This window comes from Chiloscyllium plagiosum, unplaced genomic scaffold (assembly GCF_037043375.1).
Source record: "Chiloscyllium plagiosum isolate Xiang-an unplaced genomic scaffold, Cpla_swu_hap1 HiC_scaffold_24, whole genome shotgun sequence".
NCBI lineage: Eukaryota > Metazoa > Chordata > Chondrichthyes > Orectolobiformes > Hemiscylliidae > Chiloscyllium > Chiloscyllium plagiosum.
In genome coordinates this window covers 60,882,018-60,899,914 of record NW_028270162.1, presented here as the reverse complement: position 1 = coordinate 60,899,914, position 17,897 = coordinate 60,882,018, and the positions used below count along the sequence as shown (strand labels likewise).

The following is a 17,897-nucleotide window of genomic DNA, read 5'->3' as shown; positions in this document are numbered from 1 at the left end:
GATTAATGGGTTTCAGTAAGCAATCTTATCATGGTCATTTTCCTCACATGCAGCGTTGATATTTGTAACTTTAAAGTATTTTTCCATTGTATAGATGACAGTTTTCTCCCTGTTGTTTGATGATTGGACTTCCTCTCTCTCTTTATTCATTAGGTACTTCTCTGCATGGAGATGTTAATGCCACAACAGCAGAGGTGGAAACAGTGAATGTTGGATCAAGTGCCAGTCAGATTGATGATCAAGTTATCTCGGTTTCCTCCAAAAGTGGCCGTAATGTGAAGCAACCAGTCATCCAGAGGCCACCTGTGAGGCAGACTGCTAAACAGAAGAAGGATCTTGGAGTTTTGGGTATAATTTCTGAACTCTGAACAGGGAGATGATCAATGACCCGGTACAGTGTTGGGGTGCAATCTGCACAACATTTGGGTCCAACATCAGAGAGCAATGTGTGCACAGTCTCAGACTGTGGCCAGAGTGCATAGAGTCATTGAAGTCGAAAGCAGACTGCTGGGAAGATAATTGGCTGGGTTGAATTTCTCCTGTTCATAGATTCACAGTCATACAGCATAAAAACAGGCCCTCCAGCCCACCATAGAGTACAGGGCATACCTGGACAATTTCCATATCACCAAGCAGATGCCAGTGTTCAAGCTGTTCTGGAAAAGCTTGGCTAGGTGTTGGAGCATAAGTCTTCTGTGGAGATATTTTGTGTCGGATACAAGTAGCATTCCAGAAATAGCTGTAGATCAGGAATTGAAAGTGCGGGAGGAATTCGAGGAAGTTAGAAATACCAGCGAAGTAATACGGAGTAAATTGTTGGAGCTGCAAGTTAGATAATGGTGTCCTATTGGATTTCATGTTAGGGTCTTAAAATAAGTGACCGGTGTAGTAGTTGGAAATTGAGATCTAAGATACAGTAAAAGATTGTAGTAACTGCCTGGATAAAACATATGTGACAAACACATCAGCTGTAACCTTTACATGTCTGTGGAAGGTGCTTAGGGTAATGGCTTTTTGTGAATTGAAATATTTATAATTTTGGGTTAAAAAAAAAGTGCTGGTTAGCAAGGTTAGATTACATGGAATACAGGGAGAACTAGCCATTTGGATACAGAACTGGCTCAAAGGTAGAAGACAGAGGTGGTTGTGGAGGGTTGTTTTTCAGACTGGAGACCTGTGACCAGTGGTGTGCCATAAGGATCAGTGCTGGGTCCACTACTTTTTGTCATTTATATAAATGATTTGGATGTGAACATAGGAGATATAGTTAATAAGTTTACAGATGACACCAAAATTGGAGGTGTGGTGGACAGCAAAGAAGTTTACCTCAGATTACAATGGGACCTTGTTCAGGCCAACGGACTGAGGAGCAGCAGATGGAGTTTAATTTAGTTAAATATGAGGTGCTGCATTTTGAAAAAGCAAATCTTAGCAGGATTTATACACTTAATGGTAAGGTCTTGGGAAGTGTTGCTGAACAAAGAGACCTTGGAGTGCAGGTTCACAGTTCCTTGAAAGTAGAGTCACGGGTAGATATAACAGTGAAGAAGGCTTTCCTTTATTGATTGGAGCATTGAGTATAGGAGCTGGAAGGTTGTATTGCGGCTGTACAGGACATTGGTTAGGCCACTTTTGGAATATTATGTGCAATTCTAGTCTCCCTCCTATTGAAGGATGTTGTGAAACCCGAAAGAGTTCGGAAAAGATTTAAGCTTTAAGTAGGGTTGGAGGATTTAAGCTATAGGGAAGAGGTTGAATAAGCTGGGGCTGTTTTCTCTGGAGTGTCAGATGTGGAGGGGTGACCTTATAGAGGTTTATAAAATCATAGGATAAATAGGCAAGGTCTTTTCCCAGGGGTCAAGCACTAGAGGGCAGAGGTTTAAGGTAAGAGAGGAAAGATTTAAAAGGTACTTAAGGGGCAACTTTTTACGCAGAGGGTGGTGCATGTGTGGAATAAGCTGCCAGAGAAAGTGGTGGAGGCTGCTGCAATTATGACATTTAAAAGGCATCTGAATATGTAAATGAATAAATAGGAAGGGTTTAGAGGGATAAGGCGCTAAGTGCTGGCAAACAGGACTAGATTAATTTAGGATATCTGGTTGGCATGGACCGAAGGGTCGTTTCCATGCTATACATCTCTACGACTCTACGTCAATAATTATGACATGTTTAAACTAACCGGCGGAAGAATTAAAGGGATATTGAAGGGAATTTCTTTCTTTAGAAGGTTAAAAAAAAAACGACCCTCTCAGAGATGTTATGAAGCACCCTGGACTTAAATCCCAAACTGCTGGCTCAGAGGTAGGGACACTGCCACAATGCCAGAAGACCTCCTTGAATGGTGTGGATATTTTCTGCTTATTGTTATTACGAAACCACTGGAGTAGGTGCTTTGAACCTGGTTCTCCTAAATCAGAGGCAGAGACACTGCCACTGCACCACAAGAGCTCCTGCAGCCCCTTTTATTCTGTGGGTTTCAAGTCTAGTCGTGTTCTACTTTATCAGATTTCTTCTGTGTTAGCATTGCCTGCATCTGCCCACTCTTTTATGTCATCAGAAACTTTAGTTGGTCAAATGTAATTGGCTCTTCAATCCATATAGTTAATAGTCCATAATTGGTCAAGTGGCTGTTTTCTGTCAGGTTTTTGGTTCTTCCATCATTGACTGGGCTGCTATTGACAAATTGATTCTTTCTCCATTTTCTTTGTATATGTACAACATTTGCAATTCTGCAGTCCTTAGTCCTGCACTTCTAAATAAGGATTAGAAAATTGTGACCACAGACTTTGCAATTTCTAATCCGAGCAACCAGATTTAATCCCGTTTGGCTTGGGTGATTTATCCATACTAATTACTGCCAATCATACTAGTTCCTTGATTTTTATCTTCTCCAATGTCCCCATAACCACCTTAGTTACTGTAACTTTGGTTCCTTATTGATCAATGTGTAATATTCACCTGTATGTTTCATTTGAAGCATTATCCATTTGTTACCTTTATAAATTGAGGCATAGGGTTTTAGAGCAAGAAGGTATGCTGGCACTGTATTAAACACTGGTTAGGCCATAACTAGACTATTGTGTACAGTTTTAGGAGGGATGTCGTAGCTCTGGAGAAGATGCAGAGGAGATTTACCAGCATGCTGGAGAGTTTCAGCTATGAAAAGAAATTGGACAGGCTGGGGTAATTTTCCTTGAATACGATTGACATATATAAAATTATGAGGGGCACAGAAAAGGTAGATAGGTAGTAACGTTTCCGTTTGGAGAGATTGGTAACCAGATGGCACAGATTTAAGAGGCCAAAGCTTTAGAGGAGATGTGAAGCAAAACTTTTTTCACTGAGAGGGTAGTAGGAATCTGGAACCTATTGCCTGTAAGGGTGGTAGAGGCAGAAACGCTGATAATCCATTGGGAACAGTCAGTGGAGTTGTGGACAGTGCGGAAGGATTTTGCAGGTTACAGAGGGGCATAGATAAGATGCAGATCTGAGCTGAGAGGTGGCAAATGGAGTTTAATGTGGAAAAGTGTGAGGTGATTCACTTTGGAAAGATTAACAGGAATACAGATTACTGGGCTAATGGTAAAATTCTTGGTAGTGTGGATGAGCAAAGAGATCTCGGTGTCCATGTGCGTAGATCCCTGAAAGTTGCCACCCAGGTTGATAGCATTGTTAAGAAGGCGTACTGTGTGTTAGCTTTTATTGGTAGAGGGATTGAGTTTCAGAGCCACAAGGTCATGTTGCAGCTGTACAAAACTCTGGTGTGGCTGCATTTGGAGTATTGCGTACAGTTCTGGCATTATATGAAGGACTTGGAAGCATTGGAAAGGGTGCATTGGAAAGGATGTTACCTGGTATGGAGGGAAAGTCTTATGAGGAAAGGCTGTGGGACTTGAGGCTGTTTTCATTATGGGCGGCACGGCGGCACAATGGTTAGCACTGCTGCCTCACAGCGCCAGAGACCCGGGTTCAATCCCCGACTCAGGCGACTGACTGTGTGGAGTTTGCACATTCTCCCCGTGTCTGCGTGGGTTTCCTCCCATAGTCCAAAGATGTGCGGGTCAGGTGAATTGGCCATACTAAATTGTCCGTAGTGTTAGGTAAAAAGGGGTACATGTAGGGGTATGGGTGGGTTGCGCTTCGGCGGGTTAGTGTGGACTTGTTGGGCCGAAGGGCCTGTTTCCACACTGTAAGTAATCTAATCTAAGTAATCTAATCTAATCTAATTAGAGAGAAGAAGGTTAAGAGGTGACTTAATAGAGGCATACAAGATGATCAGAGGATTAGATAGGGTGGACAGTGAGAGCCTTTTTCCTCGGATGGTGATGGCTAGCACGAGGGAACATAGCTTTAAATTTTGGGGTGATACATATAGGACAGATGTCAGAGATAGTTTCTTTACTCAGAGTCGTAAAGACATAGAACACACTGCAACAGCAGTAGACTTGCCAACTTTAAGGGCATTTAAATGGTCATTGAATAAACATATGGATGATATTGGAATAGTGTACAATAGATAGGCTTCAGATTGGTTCCACAGATCAACGCAACATCGAGGGCCAAAGAGCCTGTATTGTGCTGGAATGTTCTGTGTTCTAATATTTCAATAGTATTTAGTTATGTAGCTTGAAAACAGGATTAGAATAGTTAGGTGGTTGTTTTTGACAGGATATGATGGGCCGCAGGGCCTTTTTCTGTGCTATAGATCTCTGACTCTACAAAAAACAAACCATATTTAACCTCTGGCTTCTTTCAGCAGAACAGAAACTAGTAGCTAAATTAAAGGGCTACATGATTGTGGTATTACGTTATGATGCCACCTATTCCTTTATTACAATCCTGATTCTGCACGTTTCTGCAGACGGTCAACCTTTATGCCAAGTAAACACCTAACGCTAATCCAGGGACAAACATCTGGGATTAGATCAAACACTGTGCCTGGAAAGGACTGCAAGTTACAATGGCTTTGATTTGATATTTGTGTTCTTCGCCAACTCTCTTCTGCAATGTAACATCAGTATGCTTTTATCTCTAGGTCAGGCTTTGGCGATTGGAATGATGGCGATTATCATAGTGTTGGGTGTTAGCATCACTTTGGGCTACATCTACAAAAGGTAAGGATGGGTTCGGCACCAGATTCAATGCAGGTATTATAAGAATGATTCGCTGGAATATACTGGAGTGGAGCTGGACTCCAGATGCTATTCTAGGCAAATCTGACTGTGCTGCATTAACTATTTGCTGATCTTTGTCGATTGTGCCAGCTTTGGTTTTAGTTTCTATTAGCTTCTTGAATAAGTGAGAGATATCATAAAGCAATGAGATAGCAAAGTTTCCCAGTTGGTCTAAACTGGGTCCCAGACTGCAACTTCTCCATCTCCTGTTTCTGCTTACGTTTCTCCTAAGTTTCAATCACTGCTTCCCAGTGCTCAAGCACGGTAAGCAAATTCATCCCAAATCCACAAAAGTACCCAGAAAAATATTGTCATGGGATGGCCAATGGGAGAAAAGTCACTCGCATAATAGAACTGTCAATATCTGTGAAGCTGCTGCTCTAAGCACAAGCTGTTTCTCTCCCCTGCTTGCTGCTGTTACTTGCACTATCATAGACAAAGAATACTAAGGCAGCTTGCAGATTGAGGCTATGGGGTGTAGGGGAAAGAGTGATATGTAAGTGACGCTGTTGAGGCTGGAGCCAGGGGGCAAAGCTTGTAAGATGGGAGAGAGGTATTGCAAAGTGGAGTGAGGTGCTGCATGGATGGGGTGGTGAGGGTCTTCAAAGGAGACCCACTGGGAACAGTCTTCCAGGCACTCATTCAACCCTGTGCTTCCTGTCTCTGAGCCACATTTGGATATAATTTGTTACTTTGCCTTGAATTTCATGGGGTCTTACTCTTGTGATCAGTCTGCCATGAAGAACTTTATCAAAACTTAAAATCCAGTTCGACCATGCACCCTCATGGACCCTCCTTATTATCACCTTGATATATCCAAGATGTTAGTCATAACTTTTCCTTAATCCATGCTCTATTTGATTATTTTGATTCATCTTAATGACAATTTATCTTGTTCCCTGAGTTTTCTCCAATATTTTTCCCATTACTGGGATTAGGCTGACTGCCAGTCTTTACTCTGTTCTCTCTTTCTATCTAAATAATATTAATTCTCCTGCTGTCTTCTGGCAGTATACCTGTAGTCAGAGACGATTGGAAAATAATGGTCAGAACTGTTCCTTTTCTTCTCACTCTCTTTAACATAGAATACATTTCTCCCAGGCCTGGGAATATCTATTTTCAAGTACGTTAATTAAATGTGTTAATGTTTCACTCCATCTCCAAATTCTGTGCCTTGGCCCACCTGACCTGGGATCTGTGGGCTAACTGTTAACTGTCCCCAGGATGTGCCTTGCTGACATGCAGCAGGCTATCAAGTGAATGTAAGGAGCGATAAGCTGTGCACTTTAACATAGAACAGTACAGCACAGAACAGGCCCTTCAGCCACGATGTTGTGCCGACCATTGATCCTCATGTATGCACCCTCAAATTTCTGTGACCATATGCATGTTCAGCAGTCTCTTAAATGTCCCCAATGACCTTGCTTCCACAACTGCTGCTGGCAATGCATTCCATGTTCTCACCACTGTCTGTGTAAAGAACCCGCCTCTGACATCCCCTCTATACTTTCCTCCAACCAGCTTAAAACTATGACCCCTGGGAAATAGTCTTTGGCTATCGACTCTATCTATGCCTCTCATTATCTTGTACACCTCAATTAGGTCCACTCTCCTCCTCCTTTTCTCCAATGGAAAAAGTCCGAGCTCAGTCAACCTCTCTTCATAAGATAAGCCCTCCAGTCCAGGCAGCATCCTAGTAAACCTCCTCTGAACCCTCTCCAAAGCATTCACATCTTTCCTATAATAGGGCGACCAGAACTGGACGCAGTATTCCAAGTGCGGTCTAACCAAAGTTTTATAGAGCTGCAACAAGATCTCACGACTCTTAAACTCAATCCCCCTGTTAATGAAAGCCAAAACACCATATGCTTTCTTAACAACCCTGTCCACTTGGGTGCTATTTTAAGGGATCTATGTACCTGCACACCAAGATCCCTCTGTTCCTCCACACTGCCAAGAATCCTATCCTTAATCCTGTACTCAGCTTTCAAATTCGACCTTCCAAAATGCATCACCTCGCATTTATCCAGGTTGAACTCCATCTGCCACCTCTCAGCCCATCTCTGCATCCTGTCAATGTCCCGCTGCAACCTACAACAGCCCTCTATACTGTCAACAACACCTCCAACCTTTGTGTCGTCTGCAAACTTGCTGACCCATCCTTCAATCCCCTCATCCAAGTCATTAATAAAAATTACAAACAGTAGAAGCCCAAGGACAGAGCCCTGAGGAACACCACTCACCACTGACTTCCAGGCAAAATATTTTCCTTCTACTACCAGTCGCTGTCTTCTGTTGGCCAGCCAAATCTGTATCCAGACAGCTAAGTTCCCCTGTATCCCATTCCTCCTGACCTTCTGAATGAGCCTACCGTGGGGAACCTTATCAAATGCCTTGCTGAAGTCCATATGCACCACATCCACAGCTCAACCCTCATCAACTTTTCTGGTCACATCCTCAAAGAACTCGATAAGGTTGTGAGGCATGACCTGCCCCTCACAAAGCCGTGTTGACTGCATTTAATCAAGCCATGCTCTTCCAGATGGTCATAAATCCTATCCCTCAGAATCTTTTCTAACACCTTGCAGACGACAGACGTGAGACATATTGGTCTGTAATTGCCAGGGATTTCCCTATTTCCTTTCTTGAAGAGAGGAATTACATTTGCCTCTATCCAGTCCTCAGGTACGACTCCAGTGGAGAGCGAGGATGCAAAGATCTTCGCAAGTGGCGAAGCAATTGCATTTCTCGTTTCCCAAAGCAGCCGAGGACAAATCTGGCCCGGGCCTGGCGACTTGTCAATCTTAATGTTTGACAAAATTTTCAGCACGACAGCTTCCTCTATCTCTATCCATTCCGGCATGCACACCACCTCTTCAAAGATTTCATTCACTACAAAGTTTGTTTCTTTTGTTTCATAGAGTCACTGACATAGAGTCATAGAGATGTACAGCATGGAAACAGACCCTTCGGTCCAACCCATCCACGCCGACTAAATATCCCAACCCAATCTAGTCCCACCTGCCAGCACACAACCCATATCCCTCCAAACCCTTCTTATTCATATACCCATCCATGTGCCTCTTAAATGTTGCAATTGTACCAGCCTCCACCACATCCTCTGGCAGCTCATTCCATACACGTACCACCCCCTGCGTGAAAATGTTGCCCCTTAGGTCTCTTTTATATCCTTCCCCTCTCAACCTAAACCTATGCCCTCTAGTTCTGGACTCCCGACCCCAGGGAAAAGACTTTGGCTATTTATCCTATCCATGCCCCTCATAATTTTGTAAACCTCTATAAGGTCACCCCTCAGCCTCCGACGCTCCAGGGAAAACAGCCCAACCTGTTCAGCCTCTCCCTGTAGTTCAGATCCTCCAACCATGGCAACATCCTTGTAAATCTTTTGTGAACCCTTTTAAGTTTCACAACATTTTTCCGATAAGAAGGAGACCAGAATTGCATGCAATATTCCAACAGTGGCCTATCCAATGTCCTGTACAGCCGCAACATGACCTCCCAACTCCTGTACTCAATACTCTGACCAATAAAGGAAAGTATACCAAACGCCTTCTTCACTATCCTATCTACCTGCGACTTATTAACTGTATCTCTTACGCTCGCATCCAAATCATTTATGTAAATGATAAACTGTAGAGGACCCAGCTAATCATCTAAGCATGCTCAGACCCACTGCTTTTTGGCATTTAATTATTTGGATGTGAATATAGGAGATATAGTTAGTAAGTTTGTAGAAGACACCAAAATTGGAGGTGTCGTGGACAGCGAAGAAGGTTACCTCAGGGTACAACGGGATCTTGATCAGATGGGCCAATAGGCTGAGTAGTGGCAGCGGATTTTAATTTAGATAAATGTGAGATGCTGCATTTTAGAAAGACAAATCAGAGCATGACTTGAAACACTTAACATTAAACTCCTGGAGAGTGTTGCTGAACAAAAACACCGTGGAATGCAGGTTCATAGTTCCTTGAAAGAGGTAAATAGGATAGTGAAGAAGGTGTTTGGTATGCTTTCCTTTATTGGTCAGAACATTGAGTATAGGAGTTAGGAGGTCATGTAGCGGCTGTATAGGACATTGTTTAGGACATTTTTGGAATATTGTATGCAATTCTGGTCTCCCTACTATAAGAAAGATGTTGTGAAAAAGATTTACAAGGATGTTCCCAGGGTTGGAGGGTTTGAACTATAGGGAGAGGCTCAATAGGCTGGGGCTATTTTCCCTGGAGTGTTGGAGGCTGTGGGGTGACCTTATAGAGGTTTATAAAATCATGAGGGGCGTGGATGGGGACCATACCCAAGGTTTTTTCCCTGGGATGGGGGAATCCAGAACTAGAGGGCATAGGTTCATGGTGAGTGGGGAAAGATTTAAAAAGGGGCAACTTTTTCAGGCAGAGGATGGTACGTGTATGGAATGAGCTGCCAGAGGAAGTGGTGGAGGCTGGTACAATTACAACATTTAAAAGGCATCTGGAAGGGTATATCCCATATGCAGGGTTTAGAGGGATGGGTCAAGTGCAGGCAAATGGGGCAAGATTAATTTAGGATATCTGGTCAGCGTGGAAGAGTTGGACCAAAGGGTCTGTTTCCATGCTGTACGTTTCTATGACTCTTTGACCTGAGTTCAGATATCGGTCAATGTCTGACTTGAATTTTCTCAACCACTTAGTATCCACATTTCTGGATAACACATTACAAAATTCACAATTCTCTGTTTTCTTCTCTCTCCTATACAACATAGCTCTTAATCAGACTTTTTTTGTGGTAATTGTTAAAGGATTTCTTAAAATCTAGATAGACAGCTTTCTCTGCATTCCCTTCATCAATTTTCTCTGCTACTTCAGCAAACATTTCAATTAGATTCATAAAGCAGCCTCAGCCTTTATAAATCCCTGTAGGTTCTCCTTCACTAACCCAAACCTCTCCAAATGCATGTTATGTTTTACTCAATTGTTTCTAAAATTTTACCCACCACTCCTCATCATTGGTAGTCCCTTGCAGACGGGCTTGACTCTTCCACTCTAGGGGGTCAGATGGTAGGTGGCTGTACAACCCAATGTGGCTTCCACAGACTCTGCTGCACTTGGGGCAAAAGAAGCTTGTGGGAAGGGCTAGGTGTGGTGTTGGTGCGGCAGTGCACTCCTTATGCTGTTTTCGCCTGACTTCCATTATTTTCCAATGGCATTCTCGAGGTGCTCGATGCCTTCCCAGATGCTGCTCCTCTACTTTTGACGGTCTTGGGCCAGTGATTCCCAGGCGTCGGTGAGAACACCACACTTTGCCAGTGAGGCCTTCAGGGTATCCTTGAAGTGTTTCCTCTGTCCACCTGGGGCTCACCTGCCATTTCAGAGTTGGGAATAGAGAACCTGCTTGTGATTTCTTATGTTAGTCATGTGGACGATGTGTCCAGTCCATCACAGCCAATCAAGGATGGACAGTGCCTCGAAGCTTGTTGGCCTGGTTGAGGCCTGTTGGTGCGTCTGTCTTCCCAGTAGATTTGCAGAATCATGTGCTGACAGCATTGTTTAAGGTGTCTTCTATAGACTATCAATGTCTCTGAACCATATAGAAGGCAGGAACCACCACATACTAATATACAATCAGCTTGGTGTCATATCTGATGTTATTGTCCTTCAGCACCTTTTTCTCAGATAGCTGAAGGCTGCACTAGCACGTTGGAGGCTTTGCTGGATCTCTTCAATGTATGCTTTGGTCAACAGGACACTCCTGAGATATTTTCATTGGATAGGCATATGGACGAGAATGGAATAGTGTAGTTTAGATGGGCTTCAGATTGGTTTCACACGTCGGCGCAACATCTAGGGCCGAAGGGCCTGTACTGCACTGTAATGTTCTATGTTCTATACTGGAAATGGCCTCGGAGACCTCCCGTGGACCTTGAAGATCGGTTGTTCTCTATGCAATGCCAGGCCCGGTTGGTGGAGGACCTTCCTATTGTAAATGGTCAGGGTGAGCCCCATGCTCATATATGCCTCAGTAAAGGTGCTGATGATGATCTTCTGTGTTTAGATGTATGCAATCATCGTCTGTGTACTGGTTGACATGACTTTGATTTTGTCTTGGAGGCAGTGAAGGTTGAATAACATCCTGCTGGAGCTCCAGTCTGGCGGGGAGCTTGCTGGTGATGAGATGAAGCATTGCAGTGAAATTGAAAACATTTTCCCTTCCCCACCCTTCTCTGCCTTCTGCAAGGACTGTTCCCTTTGCCACTCCTTGGTTCGCACCACATTCCCCACCAATTTCTCCAACCCTCCCTGGTACCTTATCCTGTAAGCAAAAAAGATGGCCGGTATACCACTTCACACATCTCCATCCAGGGCCCCAAACAGTCCTTCCAGGTGAGACAGCAGTTCGCCTGCATCTTCTCCAACCTAGTTTAACTGTATCCAGTGCTCCCGAAACAGTCTTCTTTACATCAGTGAGACCCAACGTAGACTAGGTGTCTGTTGCGCAGAACATTTTTGCTGGGCCTGAAATGACCACCCTGACCTCCCGGTCACCACCCATTTCAATTTCAGCCTTATGACCAGCCTTAGTCTCCTCCATTGCTGCAGTGAGTCAGACCGCAAATTGGAAGAACAACACCTCATCTTCCGCCTGGGCAACCTACAGCCCGAAGGACACCAGATTGAGTTCTCCAATTTCAACTAACTTTCCCGCCCCTCTCTCCCATTCCACCTACCGACCCTTCCATCCAGCTACCAACCGGATTCATCCCTCCCATCAACCAACCAGGTCATACCCACTACCTATGTTCATCTATCACTACCTCACCATTCTGCTACCCTTCCCCACCCCACATCCCACTTCTCTTTATCTGTAGCTTCCCTTACTCCTACATCTAGTCCTCAAGAAGGGTTTACCTGAAATGTTGTCTTCTCCACCTCCTGATGCTGCCTGGCTTGCTGTGTTCTTCCAACCTCCTTCGTCATTATATCTTCTTCCCTCCAGTCTTGACTATTCCTCACTTTGTATTTAAATCTTATTAAGGTTGGTCCCTACCAACAATCCTTATCAGTAATAAGTTATCAGCACTCCTTTATTTATATTCTTGTATGCTCCTTGACTTTCTTCACTTCACACCAGTGGGATGGTGTTCAAATAATGACAGAGATCGGTGAGTGGTGAAAATAACCTCTTTTTATTCAGCAATCACAGCACATGTTTGGCAATAGAATCCCGAAATGCAGTTCTTACAAGATTAGATTATATTACTTACAGTGTGGAAACAGGCCCTTCGGCCCAACAAGTCCACACCGACTCGCCAAATCCTATACCACCCAGACCTACATTTACCCCTTCACCTAACACTACGGGCAATTTAGCATGGCCAATTCACCTAACCTGCACATTTTTGGACTGTGGGAGGAAACCGGAGCACCCGGAGGAAACCCACGCAGACACGGGGAGAATGTGCAAACTCCACACAGAGAGTCACCCGAGGCGGGAATTCAACCCGGGTCTCTGGCGCTGTGAGGCCGCAGTGCTAACCATCCACAAAGAGCCCCTTTAAACACAGTTTTTATAAATATTAAAATTCCATTACAATGGCGTTACATTGTTTTATCTGTAGTACACAAAGGTTTAAAGGGCTTCTGTCCTGAGAGACAGGAGATTGGTTAAAATGTGCTAATTGCTGGCTGCTACTTCTGATGGGATTAGGAATGTATGTCTGGTCTCCTTACATAATTAAGTGTTAGACCTTTTGTCTTTTAAGTTAGTAAATGTTAGTAAAAATACCAGTCCTATATGCTCTAAATAAGTTAGAAATTGTACCTGTACTTAATAAAAGAGTAAAGGATACTAAACTGATTACCACAGCTGGGTTGTGAGATGTGTTTACTATTTGCCAGTGTGAGTTTCATTCATTCATGCAATTTCATGGAAGAGTTATTTTATCAGTTAGTTTCTTAAAGGGATAATGGCCCAAATTTTTAAAGGTATTTAACAGGTACTTACTAATTGAAGAATCTATTCAGGTCCAAGAGATGGTTGGTAAGGGCTGCTTAATATTATAATGTTTCATGGAGACTTGATGGGAATGATATTGTTTACAATATTAACACCTATTCAGAGGTAGCTTTTGATGTAGAAATAAGGGTTTAAGGTGAATGAGTTTAGAAGTGTTGCTTTAATTTTAGTCTCTCTTGCAATAGTAAAATATACTACAGAATTGCGATATTATGAAGGAAACTGTTATAGTAAATAACGGGTTAGTAAAAGGGTTATGAATGAATAAACAGGAACAATTAATGAAGATTGCGAGCTGGTGAGTGAGTTAATAAAGATAACCTAAAACACACTATCTCACACCAATGATGCCATTTCTTCAGCTGTCAAACTCTAGGACTGCATTCCTGAATCACTGCCTCCAGAACTCTCTCTCGCTTGCTTCAAATGTTGCTAAAATCTATCTGTCTATTCAAGTTTTTGGTCAGGAGTCTGCGTTTTATCCCTTACTGTCCTATTGTCACATTTTGATTGATAGTGCTGTTGTGAAGCATTATAGGGCATTTTATTGTTAAATATGCTTTGGAAAACTTTCTGAAGTGTCTTTAATTAATTGATTGTTACACAATTTTATTCCAGAGGACGAGACTTGAAGAAAGAGCAGGAACAGAGAGCCAATGAGCGAGAAATGAATCGCATTATGTTGCCATTGTCAGCCTTCTCCAACCCCAATTGTGATCTTATTGATGAAATAGCTCTGGTAGTTGAGAGCCCTCAGACAGAAACTGATGAAGGCCAAGATGAAGACAGAACCAGCCCCCTCGTAGGACCAGCCGGCACTCCTGGGGCTTGAGCTTGGATGCAACCCAACCGAGAAGGCTCACTGGATGTGCCTTTCAGGCTTCTGTTCAGCAAGTGAACTGTAAATGGAATGTGAGGAGTTGAATCCAGACTCAATCCAATGCCATTAATCAAATCCCGCTGGACCGAGTACTCTCTGTGAGAACTGCCAGGGATGATACAGCGTCTACATCACCTGTAGTGTGCACCAGACCACATCAAGATGTTGGCCATCAGTACTCAAATATGAATTCAGCATTTATTTCAATGAGGTGGTAAATCAGGTGAAAGGTGTTTGTATTTGAAGAGCAGTGATATTGCTTTGCAAACATGCTCAGTGGGGTCTTTTCTTCAATATCCACTTCTTGCATGTGCCAATTTATTAGAGAATGATGTTGAAATGTGTAAACAGCCTACTTTAGAATTATATATACTAGTCAACCATGTTTTATTTGAACATAAAGATTTTTCAGAAAATGTTGATGGTTTTTATTGTTTATTTGAAGAAGTCAGTACTGCATAAAAATGTAGTCTTGGCAGGCGATAGGTCATGTGTATTCAGTAAGGTCATGGCTGAACTTTGCACATCAAGACTTTTTTTTTAGATTCCCTACAGTGTGGAAACAGGCCCTTCGGCCCAACAAGTCCACACCAACCCTTCAAAGAGTAACCCACCTAGACCCGTTTCCCTCTAATGGGCAATTTAGCATGGGCAATTCACCTGACCTGCACATCTTTGGACTGTGGGAGGAAACCGGAGCACCCGGAAGGGAAAATGCACAAACTCCACACAGAGAGTCACCCAAGGCTGGAATTGAACCTGGGACCCTAGTGCTGTGGGGCAGTAGTGTTAACCACTGAGCCACCGTGCCATGAATATTCTCAAAGGGGAGGAGGGCCAGTAGGTGATTGTTGTACATATTGGAACCAATAGGAAGGGAAAAGAACGAGATTCTGAAGAGAGAAATGGGACATTAGGCAGGAAGTTTAAAAAATAGTTGCCTTGGTAATAATATCGGAATTACTCCTGGTGCCTGGAGGTACTGAGGGTAGGAAGGGGAGGTTAGAGCAGATGAATATGTGGCTGAGGAGCTGGGGAGGAGAAAAGCATTGTCATTGTTGCATCTTTGGAATTCCTACTGGGGTAGAAGCAATGCGTATACGAAGGGTGGAATCCACCTGAATTAGAAGGAGAGATTTGCTCAGGAGGATCTAAATTTGTGTGGGCGGGTAGGATACAGGGAGAAAAGAGATCAGTCTGAAATCGATGCAGTTGGGAAAAGGAGTCAAACAGTCAGGACAGGCATAAACAAAGCAGAGAATGAGGTATGTCTGACAGATTAAACTGCATTAATTTCAATGCAAGAATCCTTAAAGGTAAAGCATATGAACCCAGAGCACGGTTGGGAATGTGGGACTGTGATATCATAGCAATTACATAGATGTGGCTCAAGAGATGGACAGAACTAGCAGCTGAATGGATAGAATGCCAAAGTCTTTTCCCTGGGGTGGGGAGTCCAAAACTAGAGGCATAGTTTCAAGGGGAAAGATTTAAAAGGGGCAACATTTTTATGCAGAGGGTGGTGCGTGTATGGAAAGAGCTGCCACAGGAAGTGGTGGAGGCTAGTACAATTACAGCATTTGTGGATTAGTGGTGCTGGAAGACACAGCAGTTCAGGCAGCATCCGAGGAGCAATAAAATCGACGTTTCGGGCAAAAGCCCTTCATCAGGAGAGAGCCTGAAGGGTGGAGAGATAAGTGAGAGGAGGGTGGTGTGGGGAGAAAGTAGCATAGAGTACAATGGGGGAGGGGGTGAAGATGATAGGGCGGGGGGAGGGTGGAGTGGATAGGTGGAAAAGAAGATAGGCAGGTAGGACAAGTCATGGGGACAGTGCTGAGCTAGAAGTTTGGAACTGGGGTGAGGTGAGGGAAGGGGAAATGAGGAAGCTGTTGAAGTCCACATTGATGCCCTGGGGTTGAAGTGTTCCGAGGTGGAAGATGAGGCGTTCTTCCTCCAGGCGTCTGGTGGTGAGGGAACGGCAGTGAAGGAGGCCCAGGATCTCCATGTCCTCGGCAGAGTGGGAGGGAGAGTTGAAATGTTGGGTCACAGGGCGGTGTGGTTGATTGGTGCGGGTGTCCCGGAGATGTTCCCTAAAGCGCTCAGATAGGAGACATCCAGTCTCCCCAATAGAGGTGATCGCATCGGGAGCAACGGATACAATAAATTATATTGGTGGATGTGCAGGTAAAACTTTGATGGATGTGGAAGGCTCCTTTAGGGCCTTGGATAGAGGTGAGGGAGGAGGTGTGGGCGCAGGTTTTGCAATTCCTGCGGTGGCAGGGGAAGGTGCCAGGATGGGAGGGTGGGTTGAAGGGGGGCGTGGACCTGACCAGGTAGTCACGAAGGGAACGGTCTTTGCGGAAGGCGGAAAGGAGTGGGGAGGGAAATATATCCCTGGTGGTGGGGTCTGTTTGAAGGTGGCGGAAATATCGGCGGATGATTTGGTTTATGCGAAGGTTGGTGGGGTGGAAGGTGAGCACCAGGGGCGATCTGTCCTTGTTACGGTTGGAGGGTTGGGGTCTGAGATGCGTTGGAGGGCATCTTTAACCATGTGGGAAGGGAAATTGCAATCTCTAAAGAAGGAGGCCATCTGGTGTGTTCTGTGGTGGAACTGGTCCTCCTGGGAGCAGATACGGCGGAGGAATTGGGAATACGGGATGGCATTTTTGCAGGAGGTAGGTTGGGAAGAGGTGTAATCCAGGTAGCTGTGGGAGTCAGTGGGTTTGTAAAAAATGTCGGTATCAAGTTGGTCGTCATTAATGGAGATGGAGGTGTCAGAGATGGTCCAGGTAAATTTAAGGTCAGGATGGAATGTGTTGGTGAAGTTGATGAATTGCTCAACCTCCTCGCGAGAGCACGAGGTGGCGCCAATGCAGTCATCAATGTAGCGGAGGAAGAGGTGGGGGGTGATGCCGGTGTAATTACAGAAGATGGACTGTTCTACGTAGCCAACAAAGAGACAGGCATAGCTAGGGCCCATACGGGTGCCCATAGCTACCCCTTTGGTCTGGAGGAAGTGGGAGGATTCGAAGGAGAAATTGTTAAGGGTGAGGACCAGTTCGGCCAAACGAATGAGAGTGTCGGTGAAAGGGTACTGTTGGGGACGTCGGGAGAGGAAGAAACAGAGGGCTTGGAGGCCCTGGTCATAGCGGATGGAGGTGTAGAGGGATTGGATATATTCATGGTGAAGATGAGGCGTTGGGGGTCGGGGCAATGGAAGTCTTGGAGGAGGTGGGGGCGTGGGTGGTGTCTCGAACGTATGTGGGGAGTTCCTGGACTATTTTGCCCGAAACGTCGATTTTATTGCTCCTCGGATGCTGCCTGAACTGCTGTGCTCTTCCAGCACCACTAATCCAGAATCGGGTTTCCAGCATCTGCAGTCATTGTTTTTACCCAATTACAGCATTTAAAAGGCATCTGGATGGGTATATGAATAGGGATTGTTTAGAGGAATATGGGCCAAATGCTGGCAAATGGGATTAGATTAATTTAGGATGTCTGATTAGCATAGATGAATTGGCCTGTAGGATTTGTTTCCATGCTCTGCCTGTATAACCCACTGGGGTACAGAAATCCAAAGATGTACAGCTGTGTGTGAGAAGACTACTTTCTCATCTCAGTTCTCAATTTCTGACACTTCATCTGAGTCTATGAATCCTAATTCTAGATGCACCTGGGAGAAAAGAGGTAACAGATCATGGGCATCTTTGGTTTCTCAGAGGTATTATACATCATAAGATATAGGAGCAAATATAGTCCATTCAGAGAGATCACGGCTGAATTCTTAACTCCCCAAAACTCTTTAATTCCCTGACTGATTAAAAATCTGTCAT

General features: G+C 44.2%; 2 protein-coding genes across 3 annotated transcripts in view; one reads left to right on the top strand and one right to left on the bottom strand.

Moving 5' to 3' along the window:
• pik3ip1 (phosphoinositide-3-kinase interacting protein 1) overlaps positions 1-14,484 on the top strand; it is a 55,240-nt gene extending 40,756 nt beyond the window's left edge. The window contains exons 4-6 of the mRNA XM_088000245.1: positions 154-348; positions 5,036-5,114; positions 13,803-14,484. Of these exons, the coding sequence (XP_087856371.1) occupies positions 154-348; positions 5,036-5,114; positions 13,803-14,016 (488 nt within the window). The 3' untranslated portion in view covers positions 14,017-14,484. The remainder of the gene's footprint in view (positions 1-153; positions 349-5,035; positions 5,115-13,802) is intronic.
• The window catches only part of rnf185 (ring finger protein 185), a 123,615-nt gene that overhangs the window by 73,248 nt on the left and 32,470 nt on the right, over positions 1-17,897 (bottom strand). The window lies entirely within an intron of this gene.